Raw genomic sequence first — 18,087 nt, forward strand, 5'->3', positions numbered from 1 at the left:
ATAGCGGACGTGATCATCTCTCCAAGTTGCCATGTCCCCTCCTAATGATTTCATTCACGGAGTTCCCATCTTAAGTTGGGTTTCCTAATTATGGTTACTAGGGGTGTAAATGGATATTCGAAAATTCGATTACCGTCCGCATCCGAATCCGTTTAAAGCGAATATTATCCGGATCCGTTTCAAGCGGATATTATCCGAATCCGTTTATGAGATATCCGGCTCTTAGCGGATGCGAATCTGGTAAATGGTATATCCGATCCGTTTAACATCCGAATCCGAGAAGTAAATTTTATTTATTTATTATTAATAATATCATTAATATTTATTTTTAGTAATGACACACTATCTTTTGTTTCTAAAAGAAGAGTAAATTTTCTTTTTAGAAAAAAACAAAAACAAAAAGTGTTTTAGGTAGGAAAGGAAGTAATCTCTCATTTTAAGGGCATTCTTGGAGTTTGACATGGCTTCTTTATGAAGCAACAAATGTGGCCTGTAGGATGAAAAAAACAAATGGATGCTGGTGATTGAAAGAAGATGGCATAGTTTCTAGAGAATTATAGAGCAAAAAGGTGGGTGCGGGTAAACCCGCGGGTAACCCGGAAAATTTTGTAAATTTAACAGAAACTAAGGTGCTGTACTTTTTCTCAAAGTCTGTGTGCTTATGAACTGATGTCTAGCCATATCCGCTTCAAATGCAATCCCACCCATACTGACAAGAAAGATAACATTTTCCCTTTTGAAGAAAATCCTTCCCTTCATTAATAAGTCCATTTGTTGGGTCTATCAGATCTACACCATCCATTGGTTGGCCATACAGTCACATCTGGTAACAAGAAATATGGATTTTATATGGTGTAAGCATATAGTCCAGTATTAATCAAAATGTACTGTACGGTCCATCCAAACCGTCCATTTGATGGGCCACAATGGAAATAGGGTTGTGCCCAACTTATCATTTCCATAGAATAATCTTAGGTCCCAACCCTCTGATCTAGAGGATTCTATAATATGTATGGGAATGATTGTTTAGGCACAATCTATTTGTGGATTATTGGATTATTGGATTGTAATAATTATTCTAAGTAAGTGTTTCTTTCAGTAATTGTCATAACCTTAAATATTTTATTGGTAATGTTTCATTTAAAACTTTATACTTTACTATTTTACTTTTTTGTGTGTAATGATTACGTTTTTACATTTTTGCTAGCACGAATTGCCAATCGGCGCATCTTTGCACCACCATTGCTACTTTCCAAGAGGAGAAGCTTGGTAGCAAATTATTATAAAATAAAAAAAAATGAAAATCTTATCAACACTACTGTCATACGGGCGCACTCTCACTTTATTAAAATTATGGTATGGCCCACACTACTGTTATTAAAATTATGTTATCTTCAACAGACAACACTACTGTTTTGCAAATTTAGTCCCACATCGGGAGAGAGGTGAAAACTTGTGTGGAGCTGTGGGTATAAATATGGGCCGGGGTTTAATGATAAAATCGTCTTAAACTAATGAGTAAGTAAAACAAAGCAAACGGTGGTAGCTGTTTGTTGCCCTTATAAAAAATTTTTGCGGATTTAAATTCGGATATCCGTTTATGGATTTCAATCCGGATAAACGGATACATTCAAATTCGGATGTCTGCTTATGATTTCGGATATGTTCGAATTTGGATATCTGTTTATGAATTTGGATTTGAATCCAGATAAACGGGATATGTTCGAATTCGGATATCTGTTTATTAATTTGGATTTGAATCCGTATTTGAATAATATCTGTCGGATGCGAATTCGGTAACAAATTTTAATTATCCGTCGAATTCGGATGCGAATTCGGATACTGAATTTTGTAAACGAATTCGAATTCGGATATAGCACTATCCGATTCGAATTCGATCCGTTTACACCTCTAATGGTTACCCATAGTCCAATGGAAAAAATATATATGTTGATATCAGGGAAATGATATCTGAGCTCCCTTGTTTTAATAATGATACTATTAATAATTTATATATGTCGGGCATCATATAAATTCTCCTATTCTGTTGATCTTATTTGGCCATTTTCTTAAAGTTCACAACAACCAATGAAGAGGGAGAGAGTTTTGGCAAGAGAGAAAAGTACTGAATGTGGGCTGATGTTTGGAGTAATTACGGATTGCGTGCACCTTTTAAAACAAGAACAAAAAACGGGCTAATCTTTAAAATCGGGTTGGAAAAAGACCCTGATACCCTTCTGACATCGACAGAAACGCCATTCAACTTCCTTTTTCATTACTGCCTATTAAATTGGCTCGCTTCATGAGGCTTTTTTTGGTTCGTTTGAATGCGTATTTGAACCGAAAGAACATTGGGTTCGTTTCTATCTTGGCCGTCGGAAATAACTAGAGACGGATGGATGCTTGACAAATAATGAAAAACTTTTTGGAAGGCTGACAACCCAAAGTCAATCATTATCTTTTCTCACTTCTCTTTTGGCTTAGAACAGTAACGTCATTGAATACGTCTCTTTTGGCTTTGGGTTCGTTTCTATCTTTTCACTTCTCTTTTGGTCCTCACTTCTGTTTTAGTTTATAACAGTAACGTTATTGAATACGCCTCTTTTGGCTTAGAACGGCGACGTTATTGAATATTCTATTATTTATCACGTCTCTTTTGGCTGAGAACGCTACCGGATTTAGGAGAACGCCACCGGGATATTAAGGGGTACGCCGACGGAAATAAGGTGTACGCCGGTGGAAATAAAGGGTTACACCGGCGGAAGACGTAAATAATGGGGTTAGCCAGCGTAAATAATGAGGACCAAAAGAGAAGGGAAAAGATTCTAAGCCAAAAGAGAAATAATGGGTACGCCGGCGTAAATAATGGGGTACGCCTCAAGGTGGCAAACGGGTCGTGCCGGCCCACGGCCTGGCAAGGCACGCCACGCCACGGATAGCTACAATGACGCGTGCCGTACTGGCACGGCATGAAGCCGCCGGCCGTGTCGGGCTTGGTTGGGGAGCCCGGCGCGCCGGCACGGCACGACCCACGAGCCCGGTTCCCCCTTTATAAAATGTATATATTTAAAAAAAAAACCCGAAAATACCCCCCAAAAGTTGTTTCAAACGGCTAATTTGGGGGGTATTTTCATCCAAAACATATATTTTCAAAAAAAAAAAAAAAAAAACACCGGCTGGCAGGCCGCGGGTTGCGGGCAGTGCCGTGCCTAGCCTCGAGGATTTCAGCCCAGCACGGCACGGCCCATGAACCCTTCTGTACACCGTGCCATGCTCGGCCCGCAGGCCTATCCAGGCCTCATTTGGTCGGGCCGTGCCGGCCCGACCCGGCACGTTTGCCACCTTGAGGTACGCCGATGGAAATAATGGAGACTAACAGAGAAAGGAAAAGATTCTAAGCCAAAAGATAAATAATGGGTACACCGGCTGAAATAATGGGTACACCAGCGGAAAGCATGAATAATGGGGTAAGCCGGCGTAAATAATGAGGACCAAAAGAGAAGGAAAAAGATTCTAAGCCAAAAGAGAAATAAAGGGTATGCCGGCGTAAATAATGGGGTACGCCGGCGTAAATAATGGGGACCAACAGAGAAGGAAAAAGATACTAAGCCAAAAGAGATGTATTCAATAACGTTACCGTTCTAAGCCAAAACAGAAGTGAGAAAAGATAACGTTGCTCACTATAGTATTCAATAACGTTAGCATTAAAAAAAGTTTAAGTTTTACAACACGTGTCAAGCATTCATCCATCTCTAGTTATTTCCGACGGCCAAGATAGAAACGAACTAAAGTTCTTTCGGTTCAAATACCCATTCAAATGAACCAAAAGAATCCTCGTGAAGCATGCCAATTTAATAGGCAGTAATGAAAAAGGAGGACTCTATCGATGTCAGAAGGGTTTCAGGGTCTTTCGACCACCTGATTTTGAAGATTAGCCCGTGTTTTGTTCTTGTTTTAAAAGGTGCCCGTAATCCATAATTTCCCCAAACATCAGCCCACATTTCGTACTTTTCTCTTGGCAAGAAGTCCCTATAAAATATTTTCTAATTAGTCACCAAAAATCAACTATTATCCATAAAATTATATTTTTGAAGATTAATTTATAAAACATCCCTAAAACTAACCACCATCATTTGCATTTTAAAAATTCTAATACCTCACTTTAAGTCTTAAACCCATTTTAGTAAAAAGTCTTAAACCCCGTCTTAAACCACAATCTTCTTACATATATACCACATGATCTATAAGGGCATACATTTAGGCCATGTTCCTTTAAGGTTATGACAACTGAATGTGAGTGCCAAACCGCTAAAAATTATGTTTAAATTTGAGTCCAGTATGAATCCAATAATCGGTTTGGCACTCACAATCGGTTTATCATAATCTTAAACGAACAGGGCCTTAATGAAAATATAAGAACGCTTGAAAATCTAAACACCGTTCTACGGAATAGTCTGTAAAATAATAAAAAATTATATTAATCTTGGATGATTTACATTAAGCACAAGGAGTGTTTTTATAGAACACTCAAATGATAAACATAGCAAGAGAATAAGATAATTATGGAAAGACACTATCCTAATCTAATTCACTTGCCTAATCTAAGCCAACCAACTAATATAGCCTAATCAAATCAAATCTTCTAATCTCAGAATATTTGATCTTGATTTGATTTCATTCTCTAATATAGTCAGACCTTCCAAGCTAGTTCTTTTTTCTTACATTGCAATGTGTCATTTTGAATTGAGTCAAAATAGTCATTTCCTTTAGCTCAAATGTGATTACTTGCTTTGGGGTTTAAAGTATTCTTTATTTATATATATATATATATATATATATATATATATATATATAGAGAGAGAGAGAGAGAGAGAGAGAGAGAGAGAGAGAGGAAAGTGTCTCTAGTCTCTCCCCTAGATAAGCTTATCTACTCCTCCCTTTAAAAAAACACAGTGGGCCCACGCTGTTTGGATGATCCAAAGCATTCATTTGATAGGTCCTAACATAGATAGGGTGTGCCAAAAAAATCAGCACCAGAGGGTCATCCTAGAACTTCATTTTATTGGGCACACCGTGTCCATTCTGAGTACCACAAGGCACCACAAAACGAAGTTCTAGGATGACCCCTTGGTGCTGATTTTTTGGGCACACCCTATCTGATGGGCCAACACGTAAATAGATTGTGCCCCAAAAATCATTACTAGGATGATTCTAACCCTCCGATCTAAAGAGGGAATCGCATTATGGAAACTTCTACAGATCGGACGGTTAGATCATCCTATTGAAATGATTTTTGGAGCACAGCCTATTTAAATTGTGGCCCATCAAATGGACGGTATGGATCATCCTATGGTGTGGGCTGTACCGTCCATTTTAAAAAACAGGAGGGATGAATTCATTATAGAAAAGGGCGGTTTTTTTATGGAAGGAAATTGGATATAGTACGCGGTTTGAGCGAGAATCCTGTAACACATTCCATATTTCCATCAATCTCTATATTTATCCCTTTTCTCCTCCATCTTCATATATTCCTTCTCTCTTTTCACATCTTCGGAGCTTTTAAGAATAGTAGTCTCTTTTGCAGTTTTGTCCCCCATTGAAAAAATCCTCTCTTGGAAGAAAAACAGGGTCAGGAGAAAATGTCTTGGCAAACGTACGTCGACGATCATCTGATGTGTAACATCGACGGTCAGCATCTCTCGGCTGCCTCTATTATGGGACTCGATGGTAATGTTTGGGCTCAAAGCTCTTCCTTCCCTAAGGTCCGTTTTTTTTTTGGGCTTGATTTTACTTCTTAAATATTGGGTTTTCTTTGATGGGTTCAATGGACTATATAGAAGGTTCTGATGAGAATGTTTTTGGGTTTTTGTTTGTTTGTTTCGATTGCATCGATGGTACTTTTTAGATGTTTTCTGGTGGAAGATTCTGAATTAGGTTTCTGATTTATTAGATATATTATGTGATGATTGGATACTCATTTCATTTGAGTTTTATTGCTGTACTGGGATTTGAGATGCTTTGATCTATATGTTTGATGTATGTGGGTTTTTGTTTTCATTTTATGGTAATGTTTTTGAAGTGATTTAATCCGTCCATTGATGTGGATTTGTTGTTTCGATCTAAATTTCAAGAAATTTTCGGGTCTAGGTCTTGTTTAATTTGGGACTTAGGTTTGAATGTTCAGATTTGATGATTTATTTATATATACTTTTAAATGGATTTTTGTGAGAATGACACTCCAAGAGATCCCAATATGCACTCATCAAGCTAGCCCATTATGTAACTCAGGTGCCACTTATGCACTGAGTGTTGAGCTACATCCACATCATATATTGGATCATTGAGAACCTATTGTTTTCCTCGTCTCTAGGGTTAGTTCGAAGAATTTGGATGGTCAAAGATTGTTTGTTCCCCCTTTCTTGTCTCTAGGGATAGAGTTGGTGTTTTGTGCTCTTAATTATAACATTTTTTTTTATCAATACACTGTTAGGGCTCTTGCCTAACCCCGTCTTACGTATTAAATAAAACCAAAAAACGAAGACAATTCCTTATATTAGGACTAATATATTCCCATCTTAGGCCTAGAGACTTATGCAAAAAATGGTGTGTGGATATTGGGACTTATTATGTATCACTTTTTGTCATTATTATGTTGTGCCTAATGAGATTGTTTGGGTTTTTTATTTGTTATCATCTATGTTGCATCGGTATGGGTACCAGTGTCAGAATCTGACACGAGTACCGAATGTCAGATTCGGCAAACCTCAAAAAAGAAAGATTCATGGATTTTCTAAAATGTTTTAATCAATTCTGAATTTTTAATTATAATAAATAATATATTAAAATTTTTAGCATATTTATAATGTTTTATTTTCATATAAAAATCATACTATTATGATGGATAAAACTTAAAACATGGTAGCTATAGCCAGGAACAAAACAAATAAAAGAGGCCTAGAAGTGTCTATGAATCCTAAAGTAAATAATCTGAGACGTTTCTGACATGAATTCTTTGCCCATTCAGAAGTATCCATATCAGTGTTTAAAAATGCGGATGTGCCGCGGAACATGGCCGAAGAAAATCCTAGTCGACTCGACACGACACGGTCGAGTACTCGGTTGATGCGGCTGAGTACTTGGTTGACGCGGTCATAATTCAGGAGACTGAAAGGAGTTTTTATTGACTCTATAGGCCAAAATGCGGATTGCGGATGTGGCGCAATGCGGAATGCAATCAAGGTAAAAGGGAGTCGACGCGGATGCTGGGAGTTTTAAAACTATGATCCATGTAACATAAGTTATCATTATTGCATCGTTATCATTATTATTATTCCCGGTTGGTGCAGGTGCTTTTAACATTTTCAAAAAAATTATTGCATCATTATCATCATCATCGTCATTGCTGTCATTATTAACTTTTTCATGGTAAGCTATTGTGATGTGACCCCAAGGAGGAGAAGTAGAAGAAAGAGGGAAAAATAGAAGAAGAAGAGGAAGAGAAGAAAAATAGAGAAAGAGAAGGAGAAAAGTAGAGGAGAAAAGGGGGAAGAAAGGATAAAGAGGGATGGAAGAAGAGGAAGAGAAAGGGAAGTAGACAAATAGGGGAGAAATATGTATTCTCAGTAATTTCATCAAAGGTTCTACACAAGATGAGAGGGAAATGCCTTTTATGGGCTACCTATACATTGTAAAAGATGAGTATACCGTTGGCTAAGGTAAAATGACTAAAATGGACAATTAAACTACAAAATGACCAAACTATCCCTACCAGTGGAAAACACCACTAAAGACAAAAGAAAGGAGAAAAAAATATAAGTGTGCCACTCTATGGAAAAACAAGCTACCCTATGAGAAATGAAAGCCTGCCGACGTAAAAAATCGAGGGGATGCATCAAACTCCCCTCCTTGAAAGAACTCGTCCTCGAGTTCCCCATCACCTCGCTACTGTGGTCGTCCGCCTGGGTCAAATATGTAAATGACCCACTCTCGCACTATGAGTAGAAGGTTGTGAAAGTCACCTCCGATATAGGCCTTCACAAGCCGGTCCATCCCGGTAAAGTGCGATGGAATGGAAAAGTGGCAACCTGGCTGAGACCAATCATAGGCTGTAAATGGTCACTCGTGGTAACTGAATAAAAGATTGTAAGCCACGGGCTGATGGAGAGGGGAATGGGTTAGGGTTTTAAGGGTTAGGGCTTCAGAACGAAAAGGCAAAGGGAATGATGAGGACGGAAGGGGTTACTAGGGTTAGAGTTTGGGAAGAGGTGTGATGCAGCAGAACCAACGGCGTGTGGAGGGCGCGATTTGAGAATGCAAAGGGGGTAGGGTTTGGGGTTAGGGGTTTAAGGTTTTTTTAGGATTTCGTTAGGGTTTTGGGATTAGGGTTGTGGTTTGGGTTAGACGAAGGAGGAGGAAAGGGGTTTGGGTTTAGGGTTTGGGAAGATGGTGGAGTCTGTGATAGGGAGAAAGATAGAGAGACATGGAGAAAGATAGAGAGACAGGGAGAGAAAAAATAGAGCTGGGATCTTTGCTCTAATACCAAACTGATGCGACCTAGGGAGGAGAAGTAGAAGAAATGAGGAAAAGAGAAGAAGAAGAGGAAGAGAAGGAGAAGAGTAGAGGAGAAAGAGGGGAAGAAAGGAGAAAGATGGAAGGAAGAAGAAGAGAAATAGGGGCAAAATCTGTATTCTCAATTAAATCATCAAAGGTTCTACACAAAATGAGACGGAAATACCTTTTATAGGCTGCCCATTCAATGTAAAAGACGAATATACCCCTGGCTGAGCTAAAATGACTAAAGAGAACAATTAAACCACAAAATGACCAAAGAAGGTTTTAAATGAATACATGCGATGATTATGAGTCTTCTTTTTTCTTTTTTTGAATGGTAACGAAATATATATTAGATAAAAGGGCATAGCCTGGGTCCGAGGTAGGGGTGTTCATTATTCGGTTATAACCGAATAACCGAACCGAACCGAATTGGTTTGGGCGGTTCGGTTTCGGTTTCGGTTATTTTTTTTTTGGAAATTTGGTTTCGGTTTCGCTTATCTCAAAAAAAAAATCGGTTAACCGAATAACCGAAATTATGATAAAAACCATTATTTTTTCAAAAAAAAGTGCTATATGGGCACTCCGTAGGATGATCAAAACCATCCATTTGATTGATCACAACTTAATTAGGTTGTGCTCAAAAAATCATTTCGATAGGATGATCCTAGCCCTCCGATCCAAACCAAAATTTTGCTTTTTTTTCCTCTTTTCCACTATTCGGTTATAACCGAATAACCGAATTTTTAATCGGTTCGGTTTTTAGAAATTTCGGTTCGGTTTCGGTTATTGAAATTTGATAACCGAAATTAATTCGGTTATCAAATTTCGGTCTATTCGGTTCGGTTATAACCGAACAAACACCCCTAGTCCGAGGTGGTCAAATACAGAAAAGAAATTCTAAAGAAAAGAAAGTCTAGTACAATTAAGGGGGAGATAATGAAAAATCCCAACGGCTGATCTCTCTACTCCGGTTTAGCCAACCGGTGTGCCTTGCTGTTTGCAGAGCACAACTTGTGTTGTAAAATGATGTAATGACCCTCTACACGGTCCAGAATTTCCTCAATCGCATACGCTAACCTCCAGTGGAAAATGGCTCTTTGCTGCATCCATGAGATAAGATTTTTTCTTTTCTTTTTGTTTTTTTGGAAATGGAATCCATTGGATAACATTGAGAGTCTACTTCCACAATCAATGAATCTTGGTCCGCTTCCTCAACCAGGCAGATCCCAGTTAACAACACCTTAACTTCTGCTTCATTGGAGTCCTTCATTCCTAAAGGATCTGAAGAGGGTAGCTTGGCAATGCCATGTGTTTTTTGTTCGATACTAATGTCATTCTATCTGAGGAAATGTCTCCAAGTTATCTATGTATTTATGCATGTATGTACATTTGTAAATGCTCTCCTTCTGTCCTTGCATTTCATGATTTATTGTTTTTGTGTCAATGTGTAGTTTAAGCCTGAGGAGATAAATGCCATTGTTAACGACTTTAATGATCCTGGATCGCTTGCTCCAACTGGCTTATACCTGGGATCCACAAAGTATTTTATGATCCAAGGCGAGGCAGGGGCTGTCATTCGAGGGAAGAAGGTGATGACCTATTCATTAATTCCATGATTTTACTCTCTGATTGTTGTTAATTGTCAAAATCTTATGAACTTGCAATCATTGTAAGTTTGTAACCTATACCAAGCTATTGGTACTTGGACAATGAAGTGTGGACTCAGTTAATAACTTCAATCTAAAATTGGCGTTTAAAGTTTTGATTGTTCAAGAAAACTTTTTTTTTTTTGGAAACATATAATTGGTCTATTGGTATGCTTCATTGGGATATGTGAGATATGCGAAGATTGATGATGTATTGAATCAATTCAATCTCCACTGTAAGAAAATATACTCTATTATCTTTCGGGAAGAACTATTTTGTCATATCAGTCAAGAACAACATTAACTATTTTTTGGGTAGGACATGCATGTAAGTTCTCTTTCTAGCATTACATGCAGCATATGAGGTGCATTTGCTTACAATTATCATTTAAATAAGTAACAGAGTTGCATTTTCTTTAGTGCAAGTAAACAGAAAAATATATTTCCTGGTGATGAAAGAACTGCACATACTAGTTGTTAAAGATTGGAAGGATACAATTATTCTTCAAATTTATATGTGATAAACTATTCCCATATTCTGTTTTCCATTTTTTTCTGCCTCTGAGTTTACAGTTAAAAAACCCACTTTTCAAGGATACATTTATTCTTCATATTTATATGTTATGAACTATTCCTAGTCTCTCTCTCTCTCTCTCTCTCTCATAAAAAAACCTACTCTTCAAGCTTAACAGGACCTTCTCATACCCTTAAATAACTATGAAGTTTTCAGTTTCTTTTGTGTTTCTAGAAAAACAAATGTCAGTTATTATTCCTCTTCGTGGGTTATACCATGGTTGTCGTTTGACTCACCAATTGTTTACAGGGCTCTGGTGGCATTACAATTAAGAAAACCAATCAGGCTTTGGTCATTGGCATCTATGAAGAGCCACTGACTCCTGGTCAGTGCAACATGATTGTTGAGAGGCTTGGTGATTATCTCATTGATCAGGGCCTTTAGATTTGCTATGAGTTTTTGTGGTTGTTTCTATTTTCTTTTGTTGGTTGTCATCATCAACATGAGCTTGCGTCGACTTGGCATTAGAATGGTTGCAGTTAATAATATATTTTAGGTCAGAGGGGACTCTGTGTGAGGACAGGGTATTTGATTGTTACTTGTAACGTGGTATGATCCCTTTCCAACTAATTATTTTTATTAATGTACTCTCACGGTAGTAGTGATTATGAATTTTAAGTGAATAATAGGTATTTGTGAGGAGTTTTGGATTCTTAGTTGATTGCCCTTCTCATGTAATTCTTTTCTTACAATGCACCTTTGTTGCCCAAATCCTTAGATTTTCTTTACAAAGGCTTCAATTCGAATCTAATACGCAAAATTATTCATTGTTCAAATTGAATTCGATTTGACAAAATCAGTATTAATCATATGTTAATAAAAAATGGAATGGTTTTGAAGCCAGTTTTATCGTTTGTACAGAAGGTAAGTAAAATGGTAGTGAAGCCAAAATTGACATCTTTCTAACTATTTTTTTATGCTTTGTAATTCGGTACTACTGTCTACTGTACACACAGAAATGCCATTGGTGTCAAATTATAAGAAATGCATTAAAACAAAGAAGAGCAAGAAGAACATAAGAAATGGTCAAATCAACTCAAATTTCAATCATTATATTTAGGGGCCGTTTGGATACGAGGATTTTAAGATCCGGGATTTCTTCAAAATTGTAGTTAAGAGACAAGAGAAGCGGACCAGCCGTCGTTTTTGACTCGTATTTTACTTCTCGCCCTTCTTTCTGACAGCAAGAGAGTAGCAGATCCTCCCATTTTTCCAGATTTTAGAAATCTCGGGTGCAGGAGAGATTTCAAAAACCTGGTTTTCTTACTTAAAATCCAAGAAATGCTGCCAGGACAGCGGCAGCAGCTTGATCATGAACCCTCTTTTAAACTGTTTTCAAACTAAAACTCTGGATTCTAAAATCTGCGTATCCAAATGGCCCTTAGTCTACTGTAAAAATGAATATTGTAGTACTTTCTAAAATTCATGTTTCCCTTTCCCTGATAATATACCAACCCAAGATGTCATGCTTCAACTTGGGTTCCATTTGACAGAAAACAGTATAAATCATATGACAGAAAACAGTATAAATCCAATTTTTGTTTCATCCGTGTTGTCAACTTACTCAACTACTCGACGAGGTCAATACCTGGAACTAAGTATAGCCAATATACCCAAGATTGTATCCGTGTGTTAACCTAAAAATGGAGAAATTATATGATGAAAGGCCGTATAAACACATCAAGGTGGTACGACAGAGGTATCATCACGCTTAGGGGTGCAAGTTTGGCCCTGTCAGCCCTGGCCCGTCCTGAGCCCGAACAGGGTATGGGCTGGGTTTTCCAACCCTGAAGGCGGGTCAGGGTTCATTTTTTAGGCCCTGACTCAGGGTCGGGTCGGGTTCAGGGTTGATACCTCGGGTCAGCCCGACCCGGCCCGACCCTAAGTTTTCTATTATAGAATTGAACCATCCGTGCATGTTTCTTTTGCTAATGTTTTTTATTATCTTGGATTAATGTTTCTTTAGATTATTATTATTAATTGTCTCTGTTGCCCGTCATGTTGTTGAATTTATATTGTCTTATTTTGTTCACTTTCTCTGTTTATTGATCATTTTGTTCTATATGATATGTGGCTGCTTTATTTTTGGAACTCTTAACATGTATTTGCACTAGGGTCAATCAGGGTCAGCCCGGCCCAATCAGGGAGGGCTAGGGCCACGCTGAGCCCTGTAGGACGGGCAATGGGTTGAGGTTTTTCGGCCCTGACTCAGGATCAGGGCGGGTCAGGTCGAGATAATGAGATCCACGGTTGGGCTAGGGTTTTGAAAAACCCAACTCAACCCAACCCTGTTATAGCCCTAATCACACTTGATATTTGATCCAACAGCAGCTGATCCATCTGCGACTGTTGGATCAAATATCAAGGATGGGATGATGTGTACGTGTTTATACGGCCATTCTTCATATAATTTATCCCTAAAAAGTACAGTGGTCCCATATGAATGGATGATCTAAACCACTCATTTGTTGGTGTCTGTGGTAGACAGGCATAGGATGATTCGAACCCTTCCATTTGTGGATAATAAAAATGGACAACACGGTGTACGAAATTTCACAAATCCACGGGTTAGGATCATCCTATGGGACCATTTTAGGGCACGACCAAAATAAGGCTGGGCCTACTCAGTGCACTTGACTGTAGGTTATATAGTCATGCCCACCACCTATAATATAAAACAGGGTCCATCCAAAAGGCATTTCGCGGATGGTCTGTTGCATGTGACAGCAGCCAAACAGGCTGCCTTTTCAGCAGATTTTGTCCTCATTCCTGAGGTGGCTTCTGTCACATGCAACAGACCATCTGTGAAATGCCTTTTGCGATGGACGCTAGCAAATCCCATCATAATACTATCGCTTTGTAATTGTTTAAGGCCCAGCTTGTTTAAGATTATGGCAATCAATTGTGAGTGCCAAACCGATTGTTGGACTCAAAATTAACGCAATTTTAAGTCAAATAATCAGTTTGGCATGCACAATCTCTTGCCATAATCATAAACAAACAGGCCCTAAGCCTTTGCTCAGTTCATGGGAAAACGACTTTATATTTCATCAAAGTCTGTTGACCGCGTTTTTAGTTGTGGTACGAGCATCAACGTATATTCTATCTATGAACATAAGTGACAATCATCCCATTTCAACAATATGAAGAGCAGCCAAAAAAGCACCTCAAAGTGTGAACGATTTAGAAAGCAAATGCATTGGGTGGCACTAGATAAAACATACAGCTGTGCCTTGAAGGACTAGACCCAATTGAACAATATGAAGAGTACCCTTTGAGTTACTTCTTTGCGAAGAGCAACTCAGAGTGTGAACAATTTATAAAGCAAAGGCATTGGGTGGTGGCTGTTTAAAAATGCAGCTGTGTATTGAAGGAGTACCTTAAAGGGTCTACTATTTAGAAAGCAAAGGGAGCTATATAGTGAAGGACTCGGCCCACAAATACTATGGTGCATCACTGCAAAAAAAATAATTGACAATCATTCCATTTCAATGATATGAGATGCTTTTTTTTCCCCCGCCCATTGATATTTTTCTGGACTGTGGACAAGAAATAGACTGTAAAATTGCATCAGTAATCCAAAATTGAGAGAAATGATTTCCTGTAGATCTCCCTCAATCACTAATCTGAAATTTTTTTATATCTAAGTAACAAACAAATTTCCATCGCAGTCTTGAATTGTATAGAGCATGCCAACTTAATCATCCATATAAAAAAGACAGAGAAAGGAAAACCAATTTCAGAATTAAACCCCATACTTTTAGCATGAATCAAATGAAGGGTAGTAGGATAATAGCTTGTGTTCGAACAAATTTAAACATCACAAATTTGTTTTGAAGAAGAATATGTGTATTGGCACTTATTTAAACATCACAAGTTTTATGAGTCAGCACTCTCACCAAGTAGTCCTCTGAGTACTTCTTCACACTTTAACACGAATCAGATAAAGGCCTTAGGATGTCAATAAATACACATTTGCTCATCCATATACATGACATAAATAAGTGTATGAATGCAAATTTACATACATGAATGCATTCATGCATACAAATTTGCTTACCCATGATGTCAATATACATGACTTAAATATGTGCGTGAATGCATTCATATGTATAAGCATACATCGTAGTGAACTTCTTATTGAAAATGTTAAAGAAATGAGTCTGACATGATTTTGTTCCTCATTATTTCTTTTATTTTCTCTTTTCTTTCCTTTTGGGTGTCTTAATCTTCACTTCTAACTCTAATCAGCATGTTTTCGAGGATAAAGCACACGCATAAATATATGTTACAAACAATGAGTGGCATTTAAGCATATGTTGGGTAGTGAACTTCTAATTAAACATATAATGCTGCTTTCTGTTTTATTTGAAAAGGTGAATATTAGCTCCAACACCTTTAAGGGGTGAATATAGAAAAGAAGAAAAATTACAGTTTCTGTTGGCAAAAGAATTCATTGTAGCATAACATATAAACCCCAAGAGTTTTCCTTCCACTTAATTCATTCATTGGGAAATCAAGCTTTCATTTTCCTTATTCATCTCAAGTTAATTAGGTCTTGTTTGTTTTGGATTTTGAGAACCGATTGTGAGTCCAAACCTGATTATTGGACTCGAAACTACGTTTAATTTTGAGTCCAAAACTGATTATTGGACCCAAAATTAAACATAATTTTTTTGTGCCTCGAACAATTGGAAACAGCCTCCTGTTTTTTCATGTTAACCCCATTTTTTGATGAATTTGCCGATGAAACTAATGCTCTCCACAGTAGAACTGAGTAGCTGGTTCATCTGTACAAATTATTCTTGTAGAAAAAGATCTGTATCTATTGCTTTTCTTTGTTTTTTTTTTTTTTTTTGTCTTTTTCTTTTTATCTCCATGAAAAAGAAGGCATGGTTTTTATTTTGACTTTTCCCCCATCTAATCCCAACCTTCCTCAAATCAGTCACATCTCATTCTCTTGCCATTCTTAAATCTTTTAGTTATCATCAGCATCACCATCACTGGCCACTTTATTGTCTTCCTATTACTGACCATTGTTGTTGTTGTTGTTGTTGTAGCTATAATTTCGTTTTTTTTCCCCTTATTATATCTGAATATGCTAAGTTAAAAACAACCTTGATGGTTTTAGAACCATAGAAAAAAAAAAAGCTATTTAGTATCCAAAGACAATCCGGATATATAGCAAAGCTGGCTTATTTATTACACTCCTTTAGTTTGGTATAAGACACCTCTCTTTGAACTGTACCCCATGGGTCTTAATGAAGTCAAGCTAAAGTTGGTGGTGCCATAATGAGAGATTTAGGGTCAGTTTGGGTGTACAAATCAGTTGTACTTTTAGTACCATCCCTCTGTAAATTGAAATCTAAAGAGAGCTCTTTAGATTGCAGTCTAAAAACAAGTTGCAAAACCAATCAGTTTGGATGTACAGATCAAATTGATCTTGATAGATCAAGGGCCTCTTTGGGTGCCACCAAAATTGGCCATTTTTTACAAATAAAATTGTTTTAATTTAATCTTGTTTGCTGATGAGACATTAAGTCATCTTTGGAAGCTATTGATAAATATATCATTTCTGTAACTGTTGTAACTGTTATTTTCAAATAATCATATTTAACTTCATACCCATTTCTACATAAGATTAGATGCAAGTAGTGTTTAGAGGTATCCAAAGGGGGCCCTAAGGCTCACTGAACTTTGGAATATGGATAGATATAACTTGACTAACACATTGTTTTCTTTCCTGAATGTCATGGGACCATCAATCCAGCCTTGATACCTTTTAGTAGGACATAATTTGAAATAATGCCAACCCCATGTTACCTAATCAATCATTTCAGCGGACTTTTTTTTTTTTTTTTTAGCATAGTCAACACATACCACTAGCAAAATTTATAAATAAAGGTTTGGATGTACAATGTAGTTATAATCCTAGCTGGTTTATATCCCAACTTTCCATATAAATCCATCAATCCATATCATCAGATGTTCCTCCTAGCTGGCGCAATTTTGGCTTACGCTCAACCAAAGAGACAACCCAATCAAAAGTTACACCTAGTTTGTAAACCATGTATAGTTTATACAATGGATTATTCCTCTTTAAAATATAGTTCTAAATATGACCAACATTCCTTCATTAAAGATTAAAAATATATCATTAGCCAGGAAGTTAAGGAACTCAACGTATATTACAAAACTGGGAATTCATGTTCAAGTGATAAATAAATGAATAAATACAAGCCACTTCAGACCTGAACAGAGGCATCAAGATTTTTTGGGATTTTTGGTAAAGCCCAAGAAACCTACCCCTCACATCAGACAGAAGTTTGTTCCACACGCTAGGAAGAATTTCGTAAATCGTACTCCTGGCGGTTTTTCAGCCTTCCCAGTCAAGAGCTCAAGTTCCAAAGACCACCTAATTATGAATAAGATAAGCTCTATCTTGGATTTCAAACCAGGTGTAGCGAAAAAATTTAGCAGATTGTTTAGACTCTTAAAGTTTTATTTCAGGCCTACTAGATTTGGCCCTATCTATAGCTAAGTCTATAGATGAGGTTCCCGGGGTTGGAAAAGGCCATGACAATTAAAAGAGCTGCCTGTTTTGATCTTTGTATTTATTGGATGCTAGGGAGACGTATTGTCATACTCATAGCTCTCCTCCCTAGGAGTGGAGGTTCCAAGGCTCTATTCTCGCCTTGCTATTAAAAGGCCCTCTCCATCTAGTTTTTGAACACAGGATCCTTAACAAAGTGGGAATGGCTTTCCTTGAGGAACCGGAAAGCCAGTTTCCTTAAGTAGTCAACCCTCCCTCTCTATTTTGTTCTGGAACTTCACCGGGATCTTGGGAATCGGATTTTGTATTGAAGGGAGCCAAAAACGTTTCCACATTAAGGTGATGGCTAGCCGTAAGGTGGAGGAAGGTTTGGCGATCAACGACCATTTGGAAGTCCTGATCCCGTTCTTTTGGGTTGTATATCTACTAGAGACCCAGATTCAGCATAGCATGGCCGAGTCTCCTCTGGCTTTGATGGCTTGTATAGATCACCAAATTAAATGACTATCTAAATGGTGATGACAGGTCTGTTTTGAGGAAAGTCTTGCATGAAAAGCACCCAAGTTTGGCACTTTTTGTTGGATTCGGCTGGAGGGACGCCCTGGGGCAGTGCTTTGGGGCTTTGGGGGAGTGATGAAGACTAGGTAGGAGGCAGTGCATGGATGGGTGGTCCTCACTGTTGCGGATGAATTAGTAGATTTTCTTCTTTGCTTTTAACTGGTGTAGGAGTATGCTCTTGGCCATCCTTAATTGATTATATC

The 18,087-nt window shown here is 37.7% G+C and overlaps 1 protein-coding gene across 1 annotated transcript; it reads left to right on the forward strand.

The window, feature by feature from the left end:
• Positions 1 to 5,441: 5,441 nt before the first annotated feature.
• On the forward strand, positions 5,442 to 11,429 carry LOC143846331 (profilin-1-like). The gene is made up of 3 exons (XM_077354758.1): positions 5,442 to 5,762; positions 10,005 to 10,142; positions 11,023 to 11,429. Exons 1-3 carry the CDS (start codon positions 5,640 to 5,642, stop codon positions 11,155 to 11,157), a joined length of 396 nt encoding a protein of 131 aa, XP_077210873.1. The 5' UTR covers positions 5,442 to 5,639; the 3' UTR covers positions 11,158 to 11,429.
• Positions 11,430 to 18,087: the final 6,658 nt, after the last annotated feature.

The sequence above is a fragment of the Tasmannia lanceolata genome, unplaced genomic scaffold (assembly GCF_043159265.1).
Source record: "Tasmannia lanceolata isolate RefF3 unplaced genomic scaffold, GAP_Taslan_0.1 ptg000015l, whole genome shotgun sequence".
In the NCBI taxonomy this organism is placed as follows: Eukaryota; Viridiplantae; Streptophyta; class Magnoliopsida; order Canellales; family Winteraceae; genus Tasmannia; species Tasmannia lanceolata.

Excerpts from the sequence above, each read along its gene's own strand:
- LOC143846331 (XM_077354758.1), top strand. The coding sequence starts at position 5,640 with ATGTCTTGGCAAACGTACGTCGACGATCATCTGATGTGTAACATCGAC. Across the intron at positions 5,763-10,004 it reads AAAGCTCTTCCTTCCCTAAG|TTTAAGCCTGAGGAGATAAA; the intron begins GTCCGTTTTTTT and ends GTCAATGTGTAG. Across the intron at positions 10,143-11,022 it reads CTGTCATTCGAGGGAAGAAG|GGCTCTGGTGGCATTACAAT; the intron begins GTGATGACCTAT and ends AATTGTTTACAG.